Raw genomic sequence first — 20,636 nt, 5'->3', positions numbered from 1 at the left:
CGCGAGGCCGATGCGGCTGATTGCCTTTGTCCGCACCTTGGCCGGCGCGGCGCCCCTCGGCCCGGCCGCCTTGGTCTTCATCCTGCCCGCCTTCTTGGCAGCCGGCGGGGCTTCGCCCGGTGAAGCTGCGGCCGGCGAAGCTGCCGCCGCCGCAGGAGCTTCGAAGAATTGCTTCGGAAACCTCTTCCTCTTCGACAGGATGGTGGCGGAGATCATGGCCGACACCACGCCGGCGTTCGGCGCACCTCCGACGGGGACATCGACCACCGCGGCCGGAGGAGATGCATCGCCGGCGGTAGGCGGCTCTTGCGGACGATCCATGGCAGCGGGATCCGGCCGGGAAGGGCGCGGCGGAGGAGATCGGGCGGCGGCGGCGGCGGTTGGCTTCAGCGAAACCCTTCGCGCGCAGTGGAGTGGGCGATACCGGTTTGGCCCTCTATCCCCGCTCCCACCCCGCACAAGTAGGGGGCGACGACCCGCCCCGTAATTGAAAACAGCAAAAAACGATGCGGGGACCGTTTTTACGGGGCGTGCTAGACGGCCGGGTAGAGCCGAAACCCGTATATCGGCGGTTATTATACGGATTTGCCCCTTTTACGGGTCTGTTAGACATGCTCTAACGGGCGGTCGGGTGCCGTACCAAATCGCCAGCGCCGCGCCGCCGCCGGCCACCAACGATGACCACCACCATGGGTGGCCGCCGCCACAGAGAAATCGAGGAGGCCGCCGCCGATTCGTCTAACAAAAGCCCCTCAACAAGCCCATCTGGTGGTATACCGGAGGACGGCGCCGCCCCACATGAAACCCCTCCTTCCTCCGAACCCAACGAGGAGAAGAAGGACGAGGCGGCCCCTGCCCCGCTGCGGAACCCTCGCGCTCTGAGGCTCAGGCTGCTGAACCTCATCCGCACCTTCTACCTGGAGGCGCTCTCCCGCCTGCCCGCCGCCCGGCTCTGGAGCACGCACGCCCGCGGCGTCCTCATCGCCGGCCACTGCTACGGGCCCCTATCCCCCGTCGACAACATCCTCGTCAACGCCGTCTGGTATGACACCGCCTTTCCCCGCCGCCCCACTACCGAGTTTCACTTCGGCGACGTGCTCGAGATCAGCCCCCAATGCCTGGCCCGCATCGCTCACCGCTCTCTGGAGGGCCTCGTCGCCTGCATCCTCCACCTCTGTCCCTCCCTCTCCCGCGACGACGCGCTCTGGCACCTCCATCTCTCCAGGGCCGACCTCTCCCAAGCCATCGCCTCCGCTTCCGCCTCCGCCTTGGCGCCCACCCATGCCACCTTTCTCGCCGCCGCCGAGGCCGCGCACCATCCCGTGCCGCGCGCCATGGCGTACTTCGCGTCCTCGGTCCTTCCCACGGTGGAGCATGATGCGGACATGCTTCTCCGCGTCAACCAGTTCCTCTCGGGCCCGGACCTCGACCGCCTCTCCAACATGCTGGTTCCCTCCACGATTACAGAAGACCTCTGCCCCCCTCCCCCACTGGTGACGTCCTGGGTGGCCGCCATTATCAAGTCTCGCATGGACGGCTGCAGAGATTCCCAGGAAACCTCACGCCAACTGGCTGAAACTGCACTGCGCAAATATGCTCAGCAAACAGGTCAACAATACGAGCTCCATATGTTTTGTGGCTTGCATGTGTTCTTTAGATCGGAAGCCTTTTATTGGCACACAAACTTCTTGGCACGCCCAAAGGATGCCGCTGGTGAACTGCCCATCTACTTCTTCGTCGAAGCAACTGCACCCATGGGTGACGATTCAGCTGTCAAGTGGTGCGGGACTGCCCGCTACGCCGCAAGGCCGCCCCGCGAAATTCACCCGCGCGGCGCCGCAACTTCGACCGCGTTGGTAGGTGCGGGATAAAGCGGTCAGGCCCGCTAGGCCTGCACTGTCCCGCTAGGCCTGCACTGTCTCCTCACGCCGCGCGCTGTACGTCTCCCCACGCCGCGCGCTGTACTCCTTCCTGCGCGTACAGGCACGAAAACGATGCAGCAATCCGTACTTGCCCCGCGGTTCAATTATAGCAACCATGCATATATGTATTGTTCAGATTTTTTTTTTTTTTGCGAAACATGTTCAGATTAAACTTGAAAGTACATTGTAATATAAGTACGTGAGTACAAAAATCAAACTACTCCCTCCGGTTCATATTAATTGACTCAAATATGGATGTATCTAGACACATTTTAGTTCTAGATACATCCATATTGAAGTCAATTAATATGAATCGGAGGGAGTACTTTTAAGTGAACATCCAAGTACAGTACAACATACGAGTACACTTACAGATCGACTACATTTGCCGCTTGCGTCCGTGCCCACCTCTCCGTCCTTGCTTCGCGCATATGGCAGTGGAACATGGCGGCCGGCGTCGCAGGAGCTTGCCGGCGATGCTATCCCCGCGCTGCCAGCCTTTGTCGAGAAGCCTCGCTCGCTCGCGGGCGAACACCTCGGCGTGGCGATGAGCATTCAACTCGATGAGCTTATGTTGCTCCGCCGCCAAGAGGAGGTGTGCCGCCTCCTCCGTGGCCGCTCGCTGGCGCGATATCTCGGGGGCGTGCTCGAGGTTCGCGTCGTTGAAGAACTCCCGCTCCTGCGACGCTCGGGGGCGTGTTCGTTATTTACATGTTAGAACATTATGGTTTAACCCAAATTCAAGTGATAAGGTTCAAATAAAAGTTGAATAAAACCAAAATAATGTTTTTGTGTTTAATGATAGTGTTGTGCAAGATTCACGATTGTACAACTATGCCTCAGAGATGACGTGCAACTAGCGACTTCCGTTGGTTACTGTTTTCATTTGTCTCGAGGCAATCAAGAATATCAAAATGGTACACATATCTCGTATATGTACAACACTGAGCACCCCCTTGACCTGCGTCAGCAGCAGCTGGCGGAGGAGCGTCAGCAGCGGGATGTAGCATGCGTCCTGCACCGCCTGTTCGCGGAGCCACTCCGCCTTCTTCTCTGCGTCGCGGCAGCTCTTCTCCTCCAGCAGCTTTGTCATCGTGCCCAGGGCCGCATCGGGGACGAAGTCGCCGGTCATCAGCGCGGGGGCGGCAAGCTCGAGCTTCGTGGCGAGGGTGGGGATGTCGTCGTCCTTCGCGTAGTCACCGAGATCGAACTGCGGCGACAGGGCGGAGGCGCTCGAGCTAGACCCCTCGGTGAAGGCGAGGCGACGCGGCACGCTGGAGCTCGACGCCTCCAGGTCGCTGCAGATCGAGCGGCCCGGCGGCGAATCTCGCGACCTCAACGCCTCCAGGTCGCGGTAGTACTGCGACTTGCGCTGTGCGAAGGCACGCGACGGCTTCAGCCTGTGGTGGAGGTAGCGGTACGATCCGCGTATGCGGGCGGTGTCGGAGGTCGGGCGCTGGTGCTTGAGCTCAACGATGTCCACAGCCTGTCTGGGCCGACGCGTCGATTTTCCAAATTTGGTGGACGATAGATCGCGGCGAACAGGTTAGTCCGTTTGAGTTACCCCACTAGAGATACCCCGCTAGAGATGCCCTAGTTACTGGACAACTCTCCATGCATGCTTTGTTGCAATCAACCTTGTTTTGTTCAAAATTCCAGCAGTTGCTAAAATTGCATGGTACTTAGTTATTTTGTTCCCTAAATGTCTCTCAAGTCGTGTTCAAAAAAAAAGTCTCTCAAGTATTGTTTGCATGTACCGTACTTCCAATCTGTTTAGCTAGCTGCTCTAAGCATTGGCTTCCGATCGATCAGTCACTAGTTAGCTAGCTGCTCTGTGCCGCGCCAAGTATGCTCCGCGCGTGATGCGGGATGACGCGGGATAGTGCGGTGTGCAGCTGTGTCCCGCGCCAGCTCCAGCGGAATGATGCGGCGTTCCGCGACGGTCCGCACAGCATGCGCTGCCCCGCGTGACTCTCTGGCGGGCAGCCGCAACCCGCCCCGCTTGCAACCTGACGATGATGAATTCCTGGAGGAGGATATCGTCTTGTGCTGCCCAATCAAACTGTCTAGAATTGGTATGTATGTGGTCTCCCAACACCATTATCCTACTACAACATTTTGATCTACTACATATTCTGTTTCTAGCAGTAGTATTGTGCTGCAGTTTAGACACTTACATAACTATTGCCGACCCTTCTTGTCTTGCATACTACTAGTATATGTTACGTAAAACCTTAAATCCTAAATTTTAGATCTAACTGATAGAATAATTAGATTAATGTGGTTTAACGTAGCGTCTCTATTTTGGAACCATGTATTATGTTTTTAGTAGATAGATAGATAGATAGATATATATATAATCAGCTGTAAGCTCTTAGCTCAGTGAGAATTAGAATGCGCACATATTTGAACCGAGGCTCAGCCCGGATGGCTAGGAGGTGCTGATACCTACCATGCCCATCCGACCTTGAGTTCGGATGCCAGCACCCACTCTCGGTTTGCACACACCTAAATTCTTTTATTATAAACTGCTTGGAGGGCTGTTTAACCCCCAAGTCACGTTTTTTTAATGCGCATAAATTGTTCATTGCTAGCAATTAATTTATTTATCCTGTCATGACTTGGAAGGTTGACTCTAGCAACAGATTCACAGATAAAAATAGGGATTTAAATAATTTACAAGTTCAGCTATTGCAAGTTCACTGATACAAATAGGAATTTAAATATTAGACAAGTTTATTGAAACCTATATACTCCATCAAGATGTATATATAAGAACAATTCGTTGTCCTTGAAACATGTCAAGAGTGATACATAGTATCAAACAAATTGTTACGCCCAGAGCACCAAGCCCAAGTCACTGCAGTTTCTGGGGATCTAGACACGAAATGGTGTCAGTTCCTTGGATTTGCAATGTTGGCTCATAACATGCAGTCCTGATAGACAATTTTAGGGAAACCTTCACGTTAACTACTTTTGCTGCTCCAAATACCATTTTTCGAACCGAATGCGCATTGATGCGTTGGCTCCTTTCATGTAGTCTTCATTGTTCTGCAGTGCCGCCATTTCCGTCTCGAGTCACCCTCAGTATTTCTAAGCTAATTCTAGTCACACATTTACTCTTTCTGATGGTATCCCGAACTAAATTCCACATCCACCTGTCTTCGTTTTGTCTTGGTGATCCAAACTCCATTTTGTTTTATCAGTCCCCGTCCAACTGTCTTTACTATCTCGGCTAGCTTAACCTTATTGAACAAGTTACATCGTTTTGTAATTTTATTTGCTGTTTGAAGTTTTGTACGGAGTATATTTTTGTTTCTTTTCTATTGTGAAAAGCTCTTCTGCTGATTCTTCTTTCTGGAACATGTAGGTGGGTGTCGTTCTTGTAGTGCCGGATACATAAAGATCAACCATCCTATCAACAAAGAACATAACGGTGGATTGGAGGACTATGATGCTGACAAGATTGGGAATGGAGATGATCACTGGGCTTATAATTTTCCTCGGCTTGTGGACTTTATCACGTTCGATGCCGAGAGGGACTGTGCAACTGTATGTGCTGTAGAGAAGAGCTTTCCTCAGAGTTCTGACGGGGATGAAAGCGTAGAGGACTTCTGGATCCGTCAAGCATTATAGGAGTTAGCAGTAGTAATTTATATAGTATGACTGCATAGAGCATCTGACTGCTAGTGCCTATCTTGAATAATGATGTTTTTGTTCTGTTTTGTATGATATGTTGTGTTTCTATTTGACATGATGTTGCCTAGTGAATGTTGCTACTTGATATGTCTGTGTTCTATTTGACACGATGTTGCCTAGTGAGTATTATTATTAATATCTTAAAGTTATGATTGTAAATGTGCCAAACTGACTGGTTTTCTGAATCTCCCTTAATTGTCGGAAGTTTACAGTTCACTTGCAGTTGCAAACGCATTGTTCCATATGCCAACTGGCAATTCAAAAAACTAAGTTCCCTAAAAAACTAATTCACGCATTTTTTTAAATCTCATGCTGTATTTGAAGCAACATTTTCATGCTTGGATCTGATCAATCCATTTGGCAAATGTTCTGGGGTTAGTATTGCTTACATGGATAGCTTCTATAGTACTGTAAGCACCACGACAACGCATTGTTCCATATGCCAATTGGCAATAAAAAAAACTACTCCTTAAGTTAGTTCCCTAAAAAACTAAATCACGCATTTTTTTAATCTCATGCTGTATTTGAAGCAACATTTTCATGCTTGGATCTGATCAATCCATTTGGCAAATGTTCTGGGGTTAGTATTGCTTACATGGATAGCTTCTACAGTACTGTAAGCACCAAGACAAACGATTCACCTGCTTTCCAGTAGATGCACAAGGCAAATCAACGTATACGTACTCGTGGTGTTCAGAACAAGCGTGCAAGTGTTGGTTAAATTACCGTGATGCTCTTGGTCATACAAGCGATACCAGCTGTCCTAACTGTTATGAACGAAGTCCTCACTGTATAGTACTAACTACAGTTTTAACTTAGTTGTTGTCTTGATGGAAACAATTTTCCTTCCCCTTCACCCGAGTGATTTACCGTAAGAGCAGAAAATTCCTTCTCGAAATAGGCTTTCGCCCCACTATATTAATATAACAACCAACCGATACAACAAGCACGTTGGTGCCGCAGCACCACGAAGCCCAAAAGAAACAAAAGAGAAAGAAAAAAAGGAAAGAAATGCCAACACCGGCAGCTCGAGAGAATGAAGACGACTCGCAACCGCTGCGCCCCCGGAGAATTCCAGCACACTCCTAGCCCATCGAAGCACCGCATATCAAGCAACACCTTTAGCAAGGAAAGCGGCGATGACGCTAGTGCTGCCCGGACGATGAGCCCTTCTCTTCCGTCGACATCATCCTCGTCAACGCCATCTGGTATGACACCGCCTTTCCCCGCCGCCCCACTACCGAGTTTCACTTCGGCGACGTGCTCGAGATCAGCCCCCAATGCATGGCCCGCGCCGCCCACCGCTCCCTCGAGGGCCTCGTCGCCTTCCTTCTCCAACTCTGTCCCTCCCTCTCCCGCGCCGACGCGCTCTGGCACCTACATCTCTCCAGGGCCGACCTCTTGCAAGCCGTCGCCTCCGCCTCTGACTCCGCCTTGTCGCCCACCCATGCCAGTATGCCACCTTTCTCGCCGCCGCCGAGGCCACGCACCATCCCGTGCCGCGCGCCATGGCGTACTTCTCCTCCTCGGTCCTTCCCAAAGTTGAGCATACTGCCGACATGCTTCTTCGCGTCAACCAGGTGCTCTTCGCTCCTGACCTCGATCGCCTCTCCGCCATGCTGGTTCCCTCCCCGATTCCAGGAGATCTCTGCCCCCCCTCCTCCACTGGTGACGACCTGGGTGTCTGCCATAATCAAGTCTCGCATTGACGGCTGCAGATATTCCCAGGAATTCTCACGCCAACTGACTGAAGCTGCACTGTGCAAATATGCTCAGCAAACAGATCAACACTACGAGCTCCATTTCATATTGGGCTCGCACATGTTCATTCGTGGGGAAGCCTTTTGGCACATCAACTTCTTGGCACGGCTAAAGGACGCTGCTGGTGAGCTGCCCGTTTGCTTCTTCGCCGAAGCAACTGCACCCATGGGTGAAGATGACGAATTCCTCGAGGAGGACATCGTCTTGTGCTGCCCAATCAAACCATCTACAATTGGTATGTATATTGCTCTCTCCCTCTCCACCATTATCCTATGACATTTTGATCTCTTCTTGAAGCTTATTTCTAATATCAGTTCTCCGTACAATACATGTATCAACATCTCAATCTGTGCACAGTTGTATGCTATGAATTAAAAAATAACCTTAACTATATATGGTCTCATTTACAGTTGAAATTAACTGCATATACTCAAAAATACTACTGTACCGTGCTGCAGTCTTAGCCATATCATAGTTTCCATTACAGTCTTACAGAAGTATTCCTGATCCTTCTTGTCCTACATACTTTGCAATCTGCTATAAGCTCTTAGATCCACGATAATCAAAAGGAAACTGCTGGGCGTCCCCCGGGGGATCTGATTTCCCAGCCCCCGGGTCGCCAGCCGTCGGATCGGCCATCTTGGACGGCCAGATCTGCTTTTACTGAATGTAGCAAAAAACACTTCCCGGCAGCAAAAAATAACCCGCTTTTGCTACATTGTAGCAAAAAACGGTTCAGTTACGAAATCAAATAAAAAGGCTGAGCTCGTCGGAGACCTCGCCGGAGATCTCGCCGGAGAGCTCGTAGCAATTTTTTTAAATTAAAGTAGCAAAACAACAAAAAAATTATAGCAAAAAAAATAGCATCACATCGTGATAATATGTTTGCTACGTTGTCTCCGGCGATGTCTTTGATGATTTTCATCTTTGCTACATTATCATATTTTTTTTGCTACGTGATCTCCGGGGAGGTCTCCAGCGAGCCCAGCCTTTTTACTTTTCTTTTTCTGAACGAACCGTTTTTTGCTTCAGTCATTTGCTGCCGGGTCTGATTTTTTGCTGCCGAAGGTGTTTTTTTGCTACATACAAATCTAACCATCAAAATGGTTGATCCGGCGGCTGGGGATCCGGGGGCTGGGAGAGCCTTATCCCCCGGGGGCAACGGATCATTTTCCTAATCAAAATGCGGATGAATTGTTCATTGCTAGCAATGAGTTAATCCTGTCATGACTTGCATGTATATGGCTATTCTAGCTATAGATACTGCCAATTCATGGATAAAAATAGAGAATCAAAATGCGGATGAATTGTTCATTGCTAGCAATGAGTTAATCCTGTCATGGCTTGCATGTATGTGGCTATTCTAGCTATAGATACTGCCAATTCATGCATAAAAAGAGTTAATCCTGTCATGACTTGCATGTACATGACTATATTCTAGCTATAGAGATACTGCCAATTCACGGATAAAAATAGGAATCAATTATTTACTGAAACATGCGGGATGCTTCATGCTTCTGTTTTATAGTGCCATCTAGATGTATCCAGAACAAGTCATACTCCCTGACAGGTCACGAGTGATACAGATTATCAAAAAAATTGTTTATGCCCAGAGCACCAGCCCAGGACACTGCAGTTTCTGGGGATCTTAGACACAAAATGGTGCCAGTTCCCTGGCTTCGCAAATTTCGCTCATAATATACAATCCAGATATATAGTTAAAGGGAAACCTTCACAGTAAGGAGTTCATTGCTCCAATTACCATTTTCGAACCGAATGATACACATTGATGTGTCACTTTTTCATGTAGTCTTCCTTGCTCCGCAGTGCTGCCAATATAAATCTCTAGATATTTCTAAGCTAACTCTAGTCTCGAATTTCCTTTATGTGTACTAAATTCCCCTTTCACCTGCCTTCGGTTTGCCTTGGAGATCAAGACTCTTTTGTTTTGTCAATCTTAATGCAGCTGTTTTTGTTAGGTTATTTGCCATTTTCCTCCAGGCAAGCTATATTGGCTGGCTGAACCTTCATGAACCAGTTACATGGTTTTATAATTTTGTTGATACTTGAAACGTTCTATTATTTTTTTATTTTCTGTTGTGAAAAGCTCTTCTACTAATTCTTCTTTCTACAATATGTAGGTGGGTGTAGATCTTGTACCTGCGGACATAAAAAGATTTACCACCCTATCGACAAAGAACACCATGGTGGATTGGAGAACAGTAAGAATGACGAGATTGGAAATGGAGATGATCACTGGGATTATAAATTTCCCCAGCTTGTGGACTTTATCACGTTCAATGCTGAGAGAGACTGTGCAACTGTATGGGATGTAGAGAAGCACTTTCCTCGTAGGTCTGATGGGGATGAAAGTGTTGAGAACATCTGGATTGTTGAGATGTGATAGCAGTTGATAGTAGTCATTTATAGTTAATGCTTGCATATAGCATCTGATCGACGGTTCTCCTTTCTGAAAGAATGCAAGTCCCTTTTGGTGCTGTTTTGTCAGATCACTTGGTATTTGATATGCTGTTGCCCAGTGAATGTCGCTGTTATTAATATCTTTATAAGCGGGAGTTGTCAATATGCCCAAAGTTGCTGGTTTTCTGATTCTCCCAAAGTTTACAATGCACTTGCAATTGCAAACGCACTGTTCCATGACAACTGGCAAGGAAAATACTACTCAAGGTTTTCTTCATTTCTTTTTCTTAATCATATCACATTCTTCTCTTCAAATGATTTTGATGCCAACATTTAAGGCATATATTTATTTTCATGACCTCCATACTTAAATCCAACACATCTACTATAAGCATTAGTTATGAAATATTCCTTTGTATAAACCCAATGAAAATATTTGTTTATAGGGATTGTCACTAATTACCAACACTATATATAAGGGTAGCGTATCATTAGACTACTTATAGTAGGAGTAACTAAGGTAGTAACATAGAGCTACATGCATTGCTAACTATATGCAAATTGATGACATGACATCATATTAAATGAAGAAAGAGATGATTGTGTTAACTAGCTACAGTATGTTACCATAACATCACACTTTTCAAGATAGATTATACAAGCTAATTACTATACTCATGCATGATACTACATCTAAGTTACTAGTATGTATTATAAAGATAGTAACATAGAGTAATGTCATATGCATTACAACACTATATATTACTCCCCACTATGACTAGTCTTACAACTACTTCTGGCCAAGATCAACCTTATGAGACCCCCTCCTCGTTTGACCTCAAGTATTTTGAGCAGCTCGATCGGCGGCAGGAGGAAGAGCTGGAAGATCATAGGGTGATTGGATGTATCCACTGCGACATGGCATCATGAGCAAGTATGCAGGGTGCATGGCGTAGTGTAGAAGCTGTGCGACATGGATGGCAAGCTCACACTACCCAGAACAGAAGGAAGCTATTTTTTTTTTTTTTTGAGAAACACAGTACAAATATAGACGCTCACATACACGCACTCCTATGAACGCACACACGCACACCCTACTCCTATGAGCACCTCCAGAAGACTGAGCCGGCAGATTGGATTTTGAAATTGACGAAAGTCACCACAGATGTCTCGCTGTCGACGGGAACGTCGCCTCCCACTGAATGATTATTCCGCATTTATGGAACACACATATATCAAACCTAGGGTTTGAACTCTGGTGGGCTGGGGGTACAACCACCCTCCTAACCACCAAACATCGTATTGATTCTAAAAAAAAAGCTATATCTAAAATGACGCGAAATTTTACGAACGCTAAGAAAAAACGCAAGGCCGCGAGGGCCGCCACCAACGCTGTAAAGGCCACTAGCTCCGGGTGACCATCCTTCATTAAAGATGAAGAGGCCTCGGGCTCCGGAAGGATAATGCCATCAATGATATGGGGTGCTATCTGGTTATCCTTATTTTTCCTGTTTAATAAGTCATCGCTAGGTGGTTCAATAATTTATTTGTAATTTTTATTACTTTTAGAATACTTTGTATTATTGAAATTTTCGCAGAAAAGAACCGGATATGGATTTTTTTAAATGGACTCAAGATTCTTGGCATATCCATTTATACCCTTATCGGCTAGGCTGTACTGAGAAACGTTAGTAGTAGTCCCACCTGTCAGTTTCCTCCCCATTATTTAATTAAATTAAATTAGTTAATTAAACTTCTAAAACTCGCCTCTCCGTCTCCTGTCCTCTCCTTCCACCCCCAGGCCGGACGCCACCTTCGAATCGCCCCTAAAAACTCGCAATGCGGGAACGAGGAATCCCAAAATGGAGAGGAAAAATTATCCGCCCACCCCCACACGCCGGGGAGCAAACCAGGAGAGAAAACCTGGCGATCCAGGGGGATCGGGCGGCGAGGCAGAGGCGGCGGAGATGGGGACGTACAAGTGCTGCATCTTCTTCACGCGCAGGTTCGCGCCGGGCGAGGCGTCCACGCCGGAGGACGTGCGCACGCTCTTCTCGCGCTTCTCCGGCGGCACGCCGTACATGGGCGTCGACGAGCTCCGCCGCTACCTCGCCGCCACCGGGGAGCCGGACGCCGGCGGCGATGCGGAGATGGACGCGGCGGAGCGGATCGTGGACCGGATCCTCCAGGGCCGCAGCCGCACCCCGCGTTTCGGGAAGCCGGCACTCACCGTCGACGACTTCCACAGCTTCCTCTTCTCCGAGGAGCTCAACCCGCCCATCCGCCAGGCCAAGGTAGCAATCCGCTGGTGTTCCCAAATGTCGCCTGACATATATCTTTTTATTTATTTTTTGTGCGTGTCAATTACTCAATTGTGGGTTTGGATGTGCATCCACACGCAGTTTACACAATGTGGTGAATTGGCGGCATTTGCCGCATCACCGATTACTGCAATTTCGAAAGGAATTTGTGCTTGGCGAACTGCTCTGTCATTTGAATATATATTTCCAGCCATTGGCGCTATCAAAGGATCATGTGTATGACACAGAAATCCTGTTTTGCTTGGTTCCGAAACATAATTCCAACCGTGGTGCAAATGTCCACTCTAGTGTGAGATGTTTTGATGCTGCATCAAAGCTATTTAGCACAACTGCAACAAAACATAAATGCATGCAAATTAACTGTTTCTGAAACGTTACTGCATTGCCTTGCCCAACTGTTGGAATGTTGTTGTGTCATGATGCATCATGCTCAGCAGGCTGATGACTGTTATACTGAATTACGGAGACCACTTTAGTTGAGAAAATAACTGAATTTCTCCAAACTCTGATATGGCTAATATTCTGTTTGCCATTATCTGCTCTTATTTATTTACTGGCTTTATCTGAATATTCGGTTTGCCATTATGTGCTCTTATTTATTTACTGCCAACTATCTGTTGCGACTAGCATGAGAACCTTCGCTTTGAATGTTGATGTAACTTGGAGTGTGCTATGTGGTTTGACATGTCTGTTGACTGTAAAAAAAAACTATCTAGCATAACTGTAACAAAACACAAATGCATACCAATTAACTGTTTCTGAAACGTCACTGCATTGCCTTGCCTAACTGTTGGAATGTTGTGTCATGATGCATCGCGTGCAGGAAGCTGATGGCTGTATTACTGAATCAATGATACCACTTTAGTAGAGAAAATAACTGAATTTCTCCAAAGTCTGGTGACTAGCTTTATGTAAATATTCTGTTTGCCATTATTTGCTCTTATTTATTTACTGGTAACTATCTGTTGCGGCTAGCATGACAAGCTTCGTTTTGAATTTTGATATAACTTAGAGTGTGCTGTGCAATATTGTTTGAGATGTCCGTTGACTGTAAATCTCGTGTCCCCAGGTCCATCACAACATGAATGCACCATTGTCCCATTATTTCATATACACCGGACACAACTCATATCTTACTGGCAATCAACTTAGCAGTGATTGTAGTGATGCTCCCATCATCAAGGCACTACAAATAGGTGTCCGTGTAATTGAATTAGACATGTGGCCAAATTCTTCTAAAGATGACATTGACATTCTCCATGGAAGGTACGCTTGTCAAATCCTTCCTTGAAGAGAGAATTTTTCAACATCAAGTTGTTGCAAGTAAATTGTACTACAAAGGTTACTCCATATGCTATGACTTCATTCTTTTCCTTTGACTCTTCGCAGGACACTTACGGCCCCAGTATCACTTTTGAAATGTTTGACATCCATTAAAGAATATGCCTTTGTTGCATCTCCCTATCCTGTTATTATTACATTAGAAGACCACCTTACATCTGATCTTCAGGCAAAAGTAGCTAAGGTAATTGTATTTTCTTTATATGATTAACATCTTGGTGCATTTGATTCTCTCGTGCCTAGTTCTGAATTCTATTTAGATGGTCCTTGAAGTATTTGGAGATATCCTGTACTATCCTGAATCAAAACATCTTCAAGAATTTCCTTCACCGGAAGCACTGAAGGGGCGTGTCCTCCTGTCAACGAAGCCCCCAAAGGAGTACCTTGAAGCAAAGGGTGGCACTATGAAAGATAGAGGTACAGTGCCAAAATTTAGCAAAGGAGAAAATGAAGAATCAGCATGGGGCAGAGAAGTTCCAGATATTCAGGATGAGTTGCAAGATGCCAACAAGGTACTTGATTAAAGTTACACAAAACATTTCTTCCTTTTTTTACCTCAACATTTGTATGTCGGGACTTACAAAATGGTGCTCTAACAGCATCAGGACGATCTATTATACCGTGAAAGAGATGTGGATGAAGATGAGAAGAAAGCCCGCAAGAATGCGCCACTGGAGTATAAGCACCTGATTACTATCAAGGCAGGAAAGCCAAAGGGTTCTGTTGTTGACGCCTTAAAGAGTGACCCAGACAAAGTTAGGCGTCTAAGTTTGAGCGAGCAAGAACTTGCAAAAGTGGCAGCACGCCATGGTCCCAACATAGTGAGGTCCGTCTACTATTGAATTGCTCAGCAAACATTGGAGGGAGACAATCATACTATTGCATTTTTGTGCATTGAAACTATGTTTATCCACTTCTTTTTTATTACTGAAGTGCTCATCCTGTTTGCTACAAGCAGCTTTACGCAAAGAAATCTACTGAGGATATACCCAAAGGGAACCCGCTTCAATTCATCCAACTACAATCCATTTCTAGGCTGGGTGCATGGTGCTCAAATGGTGGCGTTCAATATGCAGGTTATGATGTTAGCAAGAGATTATAGTTGGACTGAATTCCTACAGCTTACAGATGTCTAGTTTCTGGGGATGAATTGCCTTAATTGGTTGCGTTATGGTGCATATTTTTTCCTTAAGGAAACAGTTCCTCTGCTATTTGCTATGATGGTCCCTAACTGTGTGCTCTTCAGTTGTCGATAGTATAAGGCCTGACATTTTATTTTTGCAGGGATATGGAAGAGCCCTTTGGTTGATGAATGGATTCTACAAAGCCAATGGAGGCTGTGGCTATGTGAAGAAACCAGACTTCTTGATGCAAACTTGTCCGGATGGAAAGGTTTTCGATCCGACAGCAGATCTACCAGTGAAGACAACACTCAAGGTACATAACACATTCCTTTGCTTTTCTATCTGAAATGTAGAAGTGGGTTTCACTTGGCTACTTGTTCCTCAGGTGAAAGTGTACATGGGTGACGGTTGGCAGCAGGACTTTAAGCAGACACATTTCGATTCATATTCTCCTCCAGATTTCTATGTAAAGGTATTGCCAGAACCACTGCAATTTGAATGCAATTTGACGTGCCAAGTTAATACAATTAACTCACAGCCAACTAAAGATAAAACTGAGTGACACCAAACCTGACGCATTGCTGATTGCTTTTCGAAATCCCCTCAACGAGCAGGTGGGCATTGCCGGAGTTCCGTCAGACTCGACGATGAAGAAGACGAGAGTCGTGGAGGATAGCTGGGTCCCGGTGTGGGAAGAGCAGTTCACCTTCCAGCTGACGGTACCGGAGATCGCGCTGGTCCGGGTGGAGGTGCACGAGTACGACGTGAACGAGGATGATTTCGGCGGGCAGACCGTGCTGCCGGTGTCGGAGCTGTGGCCAGGGGTCCGCACCGTGCCACTCTTCGACCACCAGGGCTTTAAGTTCAAGAGCGTCAAGCTCCTCATGAGCTTCGAGTTCGTCTAGCCAGCTCCCGGCTGGCCGGCAGGCTCGGTGAGCATGTGCTGTGCATGAACACATGTTGTATTATCATGCTGTGAAATGATAGCTAGCTAGATAGATCGATTTGTCTAAGATCTAAGAATTTTTGACTTCTAGAAGAATCACAAAATTTCATAGTCGCCTTGCTTGGGCTGGGTCTCGTTGCCGTCTGCTCTGTTAGAGTGATCGTGCGGTCAAGAATGTAAGCACCCCGCTTTCCCAACGGTGCTGATCGAACCTAGAAAATCATGTGGATAAGACACCTGGAAACGTATCCTTCCCAGGCAGGGGTGCGTACCAAGCGCGGGGAAGAGCAGAGCTGACTAAACCAGGCGGTGGTGGCCATGGCAATGGGTGCTGCGGCGACGGCGGCCGCCTGTTTCTCCTCCGCCTCCACAGGCGTCTCTCGCTCTCGTGTCAGGGCGCAGGCGAAGTCGTGGGCTGGAGGGGCAAAGGAGCTGGTGCAATCCGGCGCGGTGAAGGCCGTCCGGCCGAGGGACGCGGCTGAGGCCATGAGCGCCGAGGGCTTCCAGCTGCTGGACATCCGGCCGGCCTGGGAGCACGGCCGCGCCGCTGTTCGGGGCTCCGTCCACGTGCCGCTATTCATATCCGACGACGACATGAGCCCGGTGACGCTCCTCAAGAAGTGGGTCCACCTGGGCTACATCGGGCTCTGGACCGGGCAGTCCTTCACCAAGATGAACAACCGCTTCCTCGACGACGTCGCCGCCGTCGTCCCCGGGAAGGACGCCAAGCTGCTCGTCGCATGCGGCGAAGGCCTCAGGCAAGTAAACTAGTGTAGCAGTTAGTCAAAGATCATAGCTTTGCTCGCTGCGGTGATAAACGGAATAGCTGAGTGGCACGCACGATGCATATATATATACATTTTGTTTTCCTGGACATGTTGACTGATGAAGCTTTTCGCTGGCTCGCCAACTGTTTCAAGGTCGCTGATTGCTGTGAGGATGCTGCACGACGACGGGTACAAGAACGTGGGGTGGCTCGCCGGCGGGTTCAGCAAGTCCGTCGACGGCGACTTCGCCGACGTGGAGGGGGAGAGCAAGCTCCGGTACGCCACCATCGGGGGAACTTCCTACATCTTCCTCCAGATCTTGCTGCTGCTGCGGGTGGTACAGTGAGAAGCTTGGAATGCAATGCCAATATGCCATGGCGCTCACACTACTCGACTCGATCAGTTATCCTCTCCTCTCGATTTGCTTTATTTGCTTGGCTCAAGTATATTGTACTACGGTAGATCCATCAATAGTTACGAAGTTCTACTCTCTAGGCTGCCCTTCTTCCACTATTCAGTACATTACATTGGCACCACGATGGATCAACCATGAAGTAGGGTGTGATTGGTTGCTCACAATGGACAAGCTCACATGTGATGGGTCAAAAATCGGTTGTTTGGTAGCCCATAACAAAAAATATTTTACAACATGGTCTCAAAGCAGCTTAGATGTAGGCAAAACATGGCTTAAGAGGAACGTTGGATTCAGCCGTTTCTTCCTAGGCACGATCTGAAGAGAGCGAAAGTGGACCTTCATGGCTGGATATCTACTTAAACTTGCCACTAATCATTATTTTAGTCCTTTCCGATCTATAAAACGGTGGATCGGTTTGAAATATGTTAAACACGAAAAAGATATGTATTAATGCTACGAATCACTTTCCATGAACAGTTTCTGGTTTAGTCAAATATTTAAATGGCAATTTCGTGTCCCGTTTGAATTTTTTTATCTGAATCTAGTCAAGATATTCGTATATGTTTGCCCGATTCCAAATTCTTTTGCGGAGTAGCTTCATCTCACCATGGCCCACAACTTTTGTGTTCACAGACGGTTGATTGCACCCGCAGACGGTTTCTATTTCTATTGCAGGCACCCGCAACATAATATTGTGCCGTTTCTTTTAGTTTGTATCTGGAAACGCGGGATTCACCGGCCTGCCCACCCACTCATCCACATTAGAGCATCTCTAGTTGCACCCTCAAACCGTTCTCCAAAGGGATTTGGGGCATGCCGGACAAAAAAACGTTTTAGCCGCGTCCCCCAAAACCGTTTTTTGTCCGGCGCGGCCTGGTACGGTGTCTCGCGCCCTGAGCCCATCCCCGCTACACAGGGGACGCTCCGGGGACGTCGGACACACCGAAAAGCGAGGCGCGGAGTGGCGGGACCGACGCGTCAGCGGCACATTGAATTTTAACCTAACCGTCGTCTATCTACACATCGGCTGGATGTCTGCGGCTGCTGCCGGTGGATCGTGGACGTGATCTACGACGCGCGCGGCAAGATGTACCTCCACATCAGCTGGGAGAAGTTCGCGCGCTACCACCGCCTCGAAGCCGGCTTCGTGCTCATGTTCTCCTACTTTGGCGAGAGGGACATGAGCGTCAAGGTGTTCGACGAGACGCGTTGCCGCCGGCACTACCACGGCAACAGCGCCGAGGAGGACGACGACTGATGAGTGTTGTTTCTTCGCAGCGAAAATATGCACGGAGGTTTCTGGTTGTTCTTCCTCGGAAGAACCAATAGGGGCACCGTCAACAGCTGGATTTTCCAGTTTGGGTGACTGGATGTGCCCTCGAGTGTTCTTTCTTGGCAGTGAACAAACGAAACCTTCGATGCCCGACCTAGTTAGATTTAGTTATTTTGTAATGTTTTATATTTGTATCAACCATAGTTCAAACTATGTATTAGTTTGTGGAAAACCATGGTCCAAACTATGTCTTTGTGTAAACCACCTTCCCAATTATGTATTAGCTAGTTTATGGAATGTTTCTTCTCTTTATTGAAATAAAATTACAAAAAACAAAAAAAGAGTATTTTAATGTTTGGGGGCGGCGTTTGGGGGACGCGACTGGGGAGCGATATCCCCCAAACGCGGCACGAACGGAACACGTCCCCCAAATGCTCAATCCGACGCCGTTTGGGGAACGGTTTGGGAGACGCAACGGGATATTCTTAGTAGATTCATTTTTACTACGTTTCATTTTAGTTGTAGCTGACCTAGCTACATGTATATAAACAACACATTTTGTGTATAGATACTAAATATCGACCTCAATTTGAACATATAACGAATGCAAATGTATTTTCGTTCAAAATTTAACTTCCTCATGACGAACTGTTTGAAACGATGTGGATCGCCTCCGCGGACAGCAGGAGCGCGAGGCTTGGGGCCCATGTTGGGCCCCGTTGGGGCCGGCGACGCGGCTGCAAGTAAGCCCGGCCATGGCAGGGCGTACGACAACAAGTAGATAGGGCTGTTGTAGTTTAGGTTAACCCTCCCTATATAAAGATGGGTTATTTTTTGCCAAGTATTAATGAAAATCCCTATCGGTCCAATTATATTTGTGAATCAATTGTGGGTGGTCCATTGCGGAAGCGGGAGGACACACGCGCGGTCCGCGCAGACGCGTTCCCAACCCAAATTTAGGCATGTAATGGGTCGTTTCCTTGCCTCGGCCCGTTTGCGTCCGTCCGCTGGGCTGGCGATTTTGTGTCCTCGTGTTCCCGTGGAGATGTTCTAAACCCGTCGGCTAAGGTCTCGATGCACGCTCTCCATGTAGTGTGCCAAAACCCACCATCATAACGCGGTCAACTTTTACCTTCAATCCCCACACGGTCGTCTCCACCACCCCACCACACCAGCACCTTGGTCCCCCGTTAGCCTAACTGCTTGTTGCAGCTACCCGTGGCGTGTTTCTCCCGCCATGCCTCCCACCCACCCATGCAGGAGATGCCGCCTTCACGGGTCCTCCGCCATTCTAGACCTCCATCTGAACTCTCTACCTCCGATGTCTCCAGCGAACATCCTATACCGAAAAACCTAAGAACGAATTCTGATGAGCCCCACGCTCGAACCCGACCTCCCTACCCAGAACTCTAAGTTCCATTCCTTCCCTCCGCCGATGACGCCGCAAACAGATGTGTCGTCCTTGTTTTCGGGGAGGTTCTTTTCTCGCTTGTACCGACGTCGTTGCTTCTAGCCACCCCATCTTCGAGGCGGTGGGTGAGTCATCTTCTGCTTCCTCATGCTCATCTTCTTCTTAATGACCACCACCTATGAGGCCAACCCAACAATGGCATGCTGGTACGATGGAGGGTGCGTGTCCTAGAGATAACAGACGCGTTGAGCGTCAAATAGGAATCAACCGCATAGCGTTAGCTATGAGGTTCACACGTAGTGATGAGGGCTAAGCCCAAGGATGTGCCCGATCTTCACGGATTTGGGTGGAACTCGTGGGGGTAGGTGGATGAACGCGAAGAACACGAAGAACGCGAGGGGGAATCGTGGGGATACAACACACACACGCACACAAACCGGTTTTCCCTCGTTGGCCCGATACACCAACTCGATAGAGGTTGCGAGAAAAGACCTTCCGGTAGAAGTCCCGCAAAGAGATCGATAAATCGAAGCTCGCAAGATCTAGAAGGGTGAAAAGACCGGAAGGTTGATAGAAGTGCAAGCAAAAGACCAAATAGGTAGAAGTGCAAGCAAAAGATCAAACAAACGGTAGAAGTCACCAAAGAGATCTTCACGAGTCGATAAGGAGCCCGGGTGGGTACAAGATCAAAGATCTAGGTAGGGTTCCCACAAGGGTGAGCTAAGCTCAGGTTTAATTTCACATCAAGTCTAATCTCAGATCTGAGCCAACAAGGCTATTTATAGGTGGGGGCGAAGGGTTAAGTTACACGCTGAAAAGTGCTGTCTTGCTGAAGTTCGATGGGGCGGAAGTTCCGGTCATCATGGGCGGAAGTTCCGGTCAGGGGCGGAAGTTCTGGTCCTGAGGGGCGGAAGTTCCGGTCGGGGCGGAAGTTCCGGCCAAGTTCCGGCCTTGTTCCGGAATTCCGCCATTGTCCCGCAGTAACATCCAGTATGGTTTTCGCGGACTTTCGGAACTTGGGCGGAACTTGGGCGGAAGTTCCGGTGGGCGGAAGTTCCGGTCCTCTGGAGCGGAAGTTCCGGTGGGCGGAAGTTCCGGTCCTCTGGAGCGGAAGTTCCGGCTGGATCCTTTTTCCTGGGCGCTGGAAGGCATCTTGAGGGCATCTGGCCGGAAGTTCCGGTCCTCTCTCTCCATTGGCTTGGTCTCCATGGCTTGCGTCTTGGTCAATGTACCTG

At 48.3% G+C, this 20,636-nt stretch overlaps 3 protein-coding genes across 3 annotated transcripts; all 3 read left to right on the top strand.

Moving 5' to 3' along the window:
* Positions 1-617: 617 nt before the first annotated feature.
* Positions 618-1,871, top strand: LOC139830192 (uncharacterized). Its single transcript, XM_071818195.1, has one exon. It carries the CDS (start codon positions 678-680, stop codon positions 1,869-1,871), a length of 1,194 nt encoding a protein of 397 aa, XP_071674296.1. The 5' UTR covers positions 618-677.
* A 9,714-nt stretch (positions 1,872-11,585) lies between these two features.
* Positions 11,586-15,646, top strand: LOC127295847 (phosphoinositide phospholipase C 2). The gene is made up of 9 exons (XM_051325843.1): positions 11,586-12,097; positions 13,194-13,390; positions 13,514-13,649; positions 13,726-13,977; positions 14,065-14,291; positions 14,424-14,541; positions 14,750-14,902; positions 14,975-15,061; positions 15,204-15,646. The coding sequence occupies exons 1-9, from the start codon at positions 11,666-11,668 to the stop codon at positions 15,492-15,494; spliced, it is 1,893 nt and encodes a 630-aa protein (XP_051181803.1). The 5' UTR covers positions 11,586-11,665; the 3' UTR covers positions 15,495-15,646.
* A 131-nt stretch (positions 15,647-15,777) lies between these two features.
* Positions 15,778-16,881, top strand: LOC127295849 (rhodanese-like domain-containing protein 10). Its single transcript, XM_051325847.2, has 2 exons — positions 15,778-16,293; positions 16,456-16,881. Exons 1-2 carry the CDS (start codon positions 15,854-15,856, stop codon positions 16,646-16,648), a joined length of 633 nt encoding a protein of 210 aa, XP_051181807.1. The 5' UTR covers positions 15,778-15,853; the 3' UTR covers positions 16,649-16,881.
* The last annotated feature ends 3,755 nt before the right edge of the window (positions 16,882-20,636 follow it).

This window comes from Lolium perenne, chromosome 4, assembly GCF_019359855.2.
Source record: "Lolium perenne isolate Kyuss_39 chromosome 4, Kyuss_2.0, whole genome shotgun sequence".
NCBI lineage: Eukaryota > Viridiplantae > Streptophyta > Magnoliopsida > Poales > Poaceae > Lolium > Lolium perenne.
The sequence above is the reverse complement of the archived record's forward strand: the minus strand, read 5'-3'. Positions and strand labels throughout refer to the sequence as shown.

Coding starts and splice junctions, on each gene's coding strand:
- LOC127295847 (XM_051325843.1), top strand. CDS start 11,666: ATGGAGAGGAAAAATTATCCGCCCACCCCCACACGCCGGGGAGCAAAC. Junction 13,978..14,064: donor AGTTGCAAGATGCCAACAAG/GTACTTGATTAA, acceptor GTGCTCTAACAG/CATCAGGACGATCTATTATA. Junction 14,292..14,423: donor CATGGTCCCAACATAGTGAG/GTCCGTCTACTA, acceptor TGCTACAAGCAG/CTTTACGCAAAGAAATCTAC.
- LOC127295849 (XM_051325847.2), top strand. CDS start 15,854: ATGGCAATGGGTGCTGCGGCGACGGCGGCCGCCTGTTTCTCCTCCGCC. Junction 16,294..16,455: donor GCATGCGGCGAAGGCCTCAG/GCAAGTAAACTA, acceptor AACTGTTTCAAG/GTCGCTGATTGCTGTGAGGA.
- LOC139830192 (XM_071818195.1), top strand. CDS start 678: ATGACCACCACCATGGGTGGCCGCCGCCACAGAGAAATCGAGGAGGCC.